General features: G+C 53.3%; 1 protein-coding gene across 6 annotated transcripts in view; it reads left to right on the forward strand.

Annotated features, from left to right (window-relative positions):
• TRIOBP (TRIO and F-actin binding protein) overlaps positions 1 to 3,431 on the forward strand; it is a 65,447-nt gene extending 62,016 nt beyond the window's left edge. For all 6 annotated transcript variants that reach the window (XM_082352689.1, XM_082352690.1, XM_082352687.1 and 3 more), the window contains 3 exons: positions 339 to 425; positions 1,188 to 1,351; positions 2,730 to 3,431. In XM_082352689.1, the coding sequence (XP_082208815.1) occupies positions 339 to 425; positions 1,188 to 1,349 (249 nt within the window). In that variant the 3' untranslated portion in view covers positions 1,350 to 1,351; positions 2,730 to 3,431. The remainder of the gene's footprint in view (positions 1 to 338; positions 426 to 1,187; positions 1,352 to 2,729) is intronic.
• The last annotated feature ends 4,982 nt before the right edge of the window (positions 3,432 to 8,413 follow it).

The raw sequence follows: 8,413 nt of genomic DNA on the forward strand, positions 1-8,413 counted from the left end.
TTAATGAGGAAGCCCAGCCCACTCTGGTTCACACTAGGGCCACACTATGGCTTCTTTTCGTGCTCTTTGCCCTGAAGTGGAGGGCCTGGCGCTGTGTTGAGGCCATAGCAGAGGTGACCATAAGCTACCCACTCACATGGTATGGACAGGGTGAGAGAGCGAGGAGAAATCACGGAGGACTTCCTGGAGGAGTCTGCTCCTGGGGACATGGGTCTTGGTGCAGGTTGGGAGCTGCATTCTAGGGGCCTGAGGCAGAGAGAAGCCATGCTTCAGGGGTGCGGTGAGCCAGGGTAGCTCTCGCCTCTGGCCCTGCGTCAGCCTGGCACCTGTGACCCCAGGTGCTGCTGCGAGTGAAGGAGAATGAACTGCAGTACCTGAAGAAGGAGGTGCAGTGCCTCCGGGATGAGCTCCAGATGATGCAGAAGGTGAGAGTCCCAGCCGGCCAAGGCAGGGTGTCAGCGGGGTGGGGAGCCCCTGGATCCAGCTGTGCCCCATCTTGTGAGCACCTGCTCTGTGCCGGCCACTCCTGGCCTCATCAGGCTCTCCCCGTGCCTCCCCCACGTAGGTGTCACTATTCCCATTTACAGACAAAGAAACTGAGGCTAAGAAATGTAAGTGACTTGCTCAAGGCCACATTTGCTTTTATTTAGTCAGAAAATATTTATTGAGCACCCACTATGTGCCCAGCACTGTGCTGGGTGCTGGGTGACAGCCGTGGACAAGACCAAAACCCCTGCACGTGTGGAGCGTGCGTTGCAGTGAGGGATAAGCCGTGTTGCTGGGAGTTGGGGGACCAGGATTCGGGGCCCAGTCTGGCCCACCCTTGGTGCCATGTCCCTTTGTCTTTGACACCCGCTGCATGTTGGTGGCTCTGAAGTGTGTGTGAGCCAGACTCATGGAAGGGGCCCAAGCACTGGGCCAGGCTGACCTGGTTCTCCTCCCAGCCACTCACTGCTGTGTGGTCTCGGACAAAAGCTTCACCTCTCTGAGCCTCAGCTCTCATCTTGAATGGGATGAAAATGACGCTGAAACCTGTGTCACTGGGTGGAGCCGGGGGCCATCTAGGGGGGCCACCTGGAGGGAGGAGGCCATGGGGGCAGTGGAGGGGCCTGGCTGCATTGTGCCGGCAGGTGGGCAGGGCCAGGAAGGAGGGCTTCGTGCCCTCACAACCCCTTTCCGCCCCCCAGGACAGGCGCTTCACCTCGGGAAGGTACCAGGACGTGTATGTGGAGCTGAACCACATCAAGACGCGGTCGGAACGGGAGATCGAGCAGCTGAAGGAGCACCTGCGCCTCGCCATGGCCGCCCTGCAGGAGAAGGAGGCCGTGCGCAACAGCCTGGCCGAGTAGAGGTGGGCGCCCCGGGGTGGGCGGGGGTGAGGCCACCACCTGGAGGCCTGGAGGTGTGAGCTCAAGGCTCATCCACACCTGACTCCCCCCTGCCATCTGGGCCAGGGCACTTCCTTCTCCTAGCCTCCGTATCCCTTTCTGTAAATGGGGACAGTGACACCAGCAACTCGGGGTTGTCGTGGGGATCTGTCAGGCTCAGCCAGAGGCTGCTTTGTAAACTTGAGCGTGTTTCTTCAGAGGTGGGCCAGTGAGTTCAGGGTCTGATCTTCGCCCTGTCCCCGCCATGTGACAACGGGTGCTTCTTAACACAGAGCCACAGCCACAGTCCGAGCAGTCCACACCCCTCCTCAGGGCTGGCAGTGCCCTAACTGATCTGCCTGGGCTTGGGTGGCAAATCCGGTGTGGCCACCCCCTCATCAGACCCAGCAGCACAGCACACATCACTAATCACCCACAGCGTTCCTTCCTCCGTGCTTCACACCCCAGACATCACTGGAGGCCGTGCTCTGTCCTACTTCTTCTCACAGTCATCCCTGACTTGGCAGGGTTTGAAACATTTTTATGATGCCTTTTCCTACTGCCCTGTCTACCTGGAGCTTCCTCTTTCTAACACATCCTTGGGGACTTCCTAAGGCACTCGGGAGAGGCCACCCTGTGGGCCAGGCTTGGGGGAAAGCCCGGAAGAGAGGATCTGGCCCAGCCTTTGGGGCCGAGAGGCATTGGAAGGACCTGCCAGCCACCCTTGCCTGGCCTAAGCCAGACTCCCACACTCTTTTTTTTTTATTGAAATGTAGTTGATTTACAATGTTGTGTCAGTTTCTGGTGTACAGCAAAGTGATGCAGTTATATATAGAAATACATACATACATTCTTTTTCGTTATATTTTATTACAAGATATTGAATATAGTTCCCTGTGCTATACAGTAGGACCTTGTTATTTATCTATTTTATATATAGTAGTTTGTATCTGCTGATCCCAAACTCCTAATTTATCCCTCCCCCCACCCCTGCTTTCCACTTTGGTAACCATAAGTTTGTTTTCTGTGTCTCTGTTTCTGTTTTGTAAATAAGTTCATTTGTATCATTTTTTTTTAAGATTCCACATATAAATGACATCATAAGATATTTGTCTTTCTCTGTCTGACTTACTCCACTTAGTATGATAATCTCTAGGTCCATCCATGTTGCTGCAAATGGCATTATTTCATTCTTTTTTATGGCTGAGTAATATTCCACTGTATATATATACTTTATCCACTCATCTGTCAATGGATACTTAGGTTGCTTCCGTGTCTTGGCGGTTGTAAATAGTGCTGCTGTGAACACTGGGGTGCATGTATCTTTTCTAATTAGTAGACTCCTCCACTCTTGTCTTCTAGGTCCTCATGGTCCAGCCCTGCTGCAGACCCCCAGCCCAAGGGGACCAATCGCCCTCCTTCCCTGCTGGATGGACGTCAGAAGCCAAGCTTTCTCCCCACCCTCTGTGGGCCGCACATGCACTCACACCCACTATACACACACACACACACACACACACACACACATGTCCACACACATACACATACACACTCACACTCTCTGCGTATCTGAGCGCGCCCCTAGCACTGGGTCTTACCTTGCACCTTCTTCAGGATTTTATATGTGAAGAGATTTTTTTTCCTTTTTTTTTTTTCCCCAAACACTTTATACTTTTTAAAAAGCAATTCCTGGTGGCGTGTGCCTCTAACACTGGCTCCCCCTGTGTCTCTAGACGCCTGCTTGGGCTTCTGGGCCCACAGCCCGGCCCGGGGTCTAGCGGAGGCCCAGCAGCAGCTACGGCAGGGTTGACTCTGCTGGGAGAGGCCGGGAGCCAGCCACCCTCTTCCTGCCCTACCTCCCACTAACTACTTCCTGCCCTGGGGGGACCCACTCCCTGGGACTCTGGACGGAGGGACAGATGGACAAAGGGAGCCAGCAGCTGTCCCCATGGCCGCACCCCCTCCTCTGAGAGGTGCTGGGCATGGATCTGCGGGGACCACCCCGTGCAGGCGTTTCTCTCCTGCTCCGTGAGCCTTCGTAACTTAATAAAATGTTCTGGCAGCTCTGGTGTCCTGGGTGGCTGGGCAGGGAGGGTAATGGAGGTTGGGGTTTCTTAAAGTGGCTTCACCACCCGCCCCCCGCAGCGCTCCACCCTTCCTGAAGGGGTAGCATGTGGGCTTCTGAGGGTGGGGTTGAGAATCTGGTTCCTCCACCAGGCTTTGCAGCTCCACGTGGGGTTTGCAGACCAGCAGGAACAGCAGTGACACCAGGGAGCTTGTTAGAAACACCAAGTCCAGGCCCCGCCCTGACCTACTGAGTCAGGATCTGCACTTTAACAAGGCCCCTCAGTCTGAGAAGCCCGGGAGTGGGCACTGGACCCAGCCTTGGAGGGAGGACTGGAGCTGAGGCTTTGCCAGTGATTGACCTCGGGCAAGCCACGCCCCTCTCTAAGAGCCTTAATCTGCTTCTCCACCAAATGGGTACCTTTCAGCCCCAGTCCTATATTGAGGCTGTGCCCAGAGGGCTTGTCCAGCCCTGGCAGGGTTGGGGGCGGGAGCAGTGGACGTGGCCACCCCAGGCCCATCAGGCCAGGAGGCTCATCCCTGCTGGCTGGCTGTGCTGATCGTGGCCCCACGTGGGGCTGAGAAGAGGCCCCAGTTCCGGGGTACTGCCAGTCCAGCCTGGGCTCTCCGATTTGCAGGGCTGTGGCGAAGGTGATGAAGATGAGGGGACAACTTGAGCCGGCCCCACGCTCTTCCCATCAACCCTCGGGCACCTCCTCTGGGCTGGGCACTGCATGTATAGAGTTGAACAAGAACTGGCCCTACCCCGCACTGAGGCCACAAAAACAGGTCACATTGGGTTGGTTCCCGGAAGGCTGTGGGAACCCAGAGGAGACCCCCTAACCTAGCCTGCAGGTCGAAGAGGGTTTTTGGAGGTGACTTTGGAATATGACTTTTCTAGATGGAAAAATCAGGAAGGGCATTCCAGTTCCAAGGGAACAGCATGAGCAGATGCCCTGTGAACTTCCCTGGTACGTTCAGGGAATGACCCGCAGGGGAGTAAGCTTGTGGGGTGTGGGGGAAATGTGCCCCATTCCCCTGCCAGTGATGGGTTTAGGAATGAGCATGGGATGCGATGCAGTTCTAGCCAATGAGATGCCAGGGAAAGTCTTGGTTGGGGTGGAGGGCTGGAGGGGATCATCTGGAAAGGTCTGCCTTGCTCTTAAAAAGGAGCACAAGGAGGGAATTCCCTGGCGGTCCAGTGGTTAGGACTCCACGTTCTTACTGCCGAGGGCCTGGGTTCAATCCCGGGTGGGGGAAATAAGTTCCCACAAGCCGCATGGTGCAGCCAAAAGGGGGGTGGGGCACAAGGAAGGGAGGCCTCTTCCTCCCAGCCTTTGGACACCATTGAATGAATTCCCCACGTTGCCACCATCTTGCCTCATTAGTATGCTAAAAATGGCCAAGCAGAAAGAAAGAAGAAACAGGACCCCGAGCCATCAAATCACCCAGGCTTGGCACTGCCCTGCCTCAGGACTTCTTGTCTCAAAAGGAGCACCCCATGGGCAGCCCCAGTATCCAGCTGGCTGAGTCCAGCGCCCTGCCCATCCTCACCATGCTCTGTTGTCTCCCACCAGCACCCCCAGACCTCCCTCGAGTCCATGCTCTGTCTTCATGACTCCCTCGGCCCAACTCGGGCTGCCTGTGTAGCACCTGGGCTATGGGAAGGTCCTCACCGGCTCCCTCCCACGCCACCCTCTCCTCAGGCAGGGCTGCCTGGACAAACCAAAAAATCAGGCCAACCTATGAACAGGTGCCCCACCTCAACCATTTAAAAACAATGAGAGATCACTTCCCCCCCACCCCACTAAAACATAGCTCAAATTAACAGGACTAATGATACCAAGTGTTTGAGGATATGAAAAACGAATTCTCACGACCTGCTGGTGGGATGTCCTTGGTACTAGCACCGTGGGAAAGTGTTGGCTTTTTTTTGTTTGTTTGTTTTTGGCTGCACTGCGTGCTATGTGAGATCTTAGAAGTCCCAGCAGTTTCTTATAAAGTTAAATACACACCTACCCTGTGACCTAGGATTTCTACTTCTGCATATACACCCAAGAGAAATGAGTGCTTAGGTTTATAAAATGACTAGTACAAAAATATTCATATCAGTCTTACTCATAGTAACCCAAATCCGAAAACAGTACACATGGCTATCAACAGTAGAATGAATAAATAAATGATGGCATATTCATACATTAGAATACTATACAGCAATAAAAAAGAATTATTAGGCCTTCCCTGGCGGTCCAATGGTTAAGACTCCGAGCTCCCACTTCAGGGGACATGAGTTCGATCCCTGGTTGGGGAACTAAGATCCTGCACGCTGCGAGGCACAGGCAAAAAAAAAAAAATTACTGCTACATGCAACAGCATGATGAGTCTTCTAGACATAATGTTAAGTGAAAGAAGCCAGCCACAAAAAGTCCATTTACAGGAAGTTCAAGAACAAGCAAAACTGTCACTATGGTGATAGTCATCTGGGCTCCGGGTAGGGTGGGGCACATTGACTAGTGGGAACTTTCTGGTGTGCCAAAAATGTAGCATATCTTGACCTGGGTAGTGGTCACATGTAAAAATTTGCCACTTTGCACACTTAATGATTTGTGCATTTGTGTGAATCACATCTACTTAAAAAAAAAAAAAAATCCAGGGTTCCAGCAGGTGCCCAGGTGAGGCTCCTGGGGAAAACCCCAATAACCTGTCACACAGGGAATTTGGCCAAAACTACAAGGTTTGGCTGCTAGGTCTGGCCTCAGACAGCCAAGTATGTGCTACGGAAAGAGCACAGAGTGGGGTATCAGACAAACCCATCGGGGTTCAAACCCCAACTGCTGCCTCCAGCTGGCTACATGAATCTCACAGAGTCACATCCCTTTCTGGGCTTTATTTTCCCGTCTCTTAAATGGGGACGATAATGTCTACCACAGAGGGTTATTCAGGTATTAAATTACCAACTGGTTCAATGATCTATTACTGTGTAATCAACTACCGTAAACTTAATGGCTTAGAAAAACAGTTTTTTTATTATCACTCCTGGTCCCATGGATGGACCAGGCTCAACTGGGCCATTCTCTTGGTGTCTGTTTTGCAGTTGCAGTCAATGGTGGCTGGGCTGGACGTCCAAGACGGCTTCTTCATTCGTATGTCTGGTGCCTCAGCTGGCATGAAGGTGACAGCTGGGGGGTCACAGGACAGATGTCTCCCTTTCTCCACGTGGCTGCTTCACGTGGCTAGCTTGGGCTTCCTCGCAGCATGGCAGTCTCAGGGCAGTCTGTAGTCCAACTTCTTACATGGCAGTTCACTTCCCTTAGAGAGTTTCAAGTGATGCTGGTGGAATCTACAAGCCTCTTATGACTTAGACTTGGAAGTGCTGTGGCACTGCTTCCAATCACATTAATCAAAAACAAGTCACTGGACTTCCCTGGTGGCGCAGTGGTTAAGAATCCTCCTGCCAATGCAGGGGACACAGGTTCGAGCCCTGGTCGGGGAAGATCCCACATGCCGTGGAGCAACTAAGCCCGTGCGCCACAACGACTGAGCCTGCGCTCTAGAGCCCAAGAGCCACAACTACTGAGCCCACGTGCTGCAACTACTGAAGCCCGCGCGCCTAGAACCCGTGCTCCACAACAAGAGAAGCCACCGCAATGAGAAGCCCGCGCACTGCAACAAAGAGTAGCCCCCGCTGGATGCAACCAGAGAAAACCTGCGCGCAGAAACGAAGACCAAATGCAGCCCAAAATAAATAAATAAATAAATAAATAATAATTAAAAAAGCAAGTCACAGGGCCGGCCCATAGTCAAGGGGAGGGGACAGCCCCTGATCATGGATGCTGGGGGGTGATTCACTGGGAGCTAGCTTTCTTCTCTGTGCTCCGGCTTCTCCACCTAACTCTCCACCTCCTCCTTTTCAGTCTCCTGAGAATTCTCTTCTTCTGTCCTGCCCTCTTATGTTGGGGTTCCCCAGGGTCTGTCCTCAGCTCTCCTGTCTTCTCCTTCTACATGTTTTCCTGTGACAAGCTTGATCTCTTGTCCTTGGCTTTTGTCTGTCTCCAACCCAGGCCTTTCTTGGGAACTCCAGACCTGGGCAACCTCAGTCTCAAGGCTGCTATCAAGGCCCTGTCTTCCCTCCAACTTGCTCTGCTTCAGTTATTTACAAGAGGCCACAATCAGCACAGAGGAGGCAGCAAACCCAGCCTGGGAGGTCAGGGGAGGCTTCTTGGAGGAGGGGGCCCTGGAGCTGAGCAGGAACTAGCTAGACTAAGAGGGTGGAGAGAGTATTCCAGGTCAAATGAACATCACATTCAAAGGCACTAGATGGGAAAGGAAAGCCCATTCGGGGACAGAGCAGCTGGGTTGGGCTTGAGTTTGGAGTGCATACAGGGATCCAAAATGAGGCCAGAGGAACAGGCCAGAGCTAGAATTCAATCTGCAAGGAGGGTGGGGACCCTGCGTCCAAGCTCTAGCTTCATTCTTCTTTTTTAAAAAAATATTTATTTATTTATTTGGTTGCGCTGGGTCTTAGTCGCAGCTTGTGGGCTCCTCAGTTGCGGCTCAAGGGCTCCTTAGTTGCCACTCACCAGCTCCTTAATTGTGGCATGCGAATTCTTAGTTGTGGCATGCGTGTGGGATCTAGTTCCCTGCCCAGGGATCGAACGTGGGCCCCCTGCATTGGGAGCGCAGAGTCTTAACCACTGCACCGCCAGGGAAGTCCCTCTAGCTTCATTCTTAACCCAGTGGGGAGCCATTGGGGAGTTTTAGGTGGGCCATGCCCTGTCTCAGGACGGAGGTCTGGGCAAAGACGGGGCTGTGGGCGTCGTCAGCACAAGGGGTTGGTGAAGGCTCTGAGTTGGTCTCAGGGTGGTAAGTAGCAGGGTGGGGGGCCGGGGGTTGGAGAGGAGGACAGGACCCTAAGGAAGAGCAGTAAGTAGGTTCCCAGCAACCAGAGGGAGCGGATGCTTTGAGAAGGGAGTGGCCGACTG

The sequence above is a fragment of the Balaenoptera borealis genome, assembly GCF_965194805.1.
Source record: "Balaenoptera borealis genome assembly, chromosome: 13".
NCBI classification, from domain to species: domain Eukaryota; kingdom Metazoa; phylum Chordata; class Mammalia; order Artiodactyla; family Balaenopteridae; genus Balaenoptera; species Balaenoptera borealis.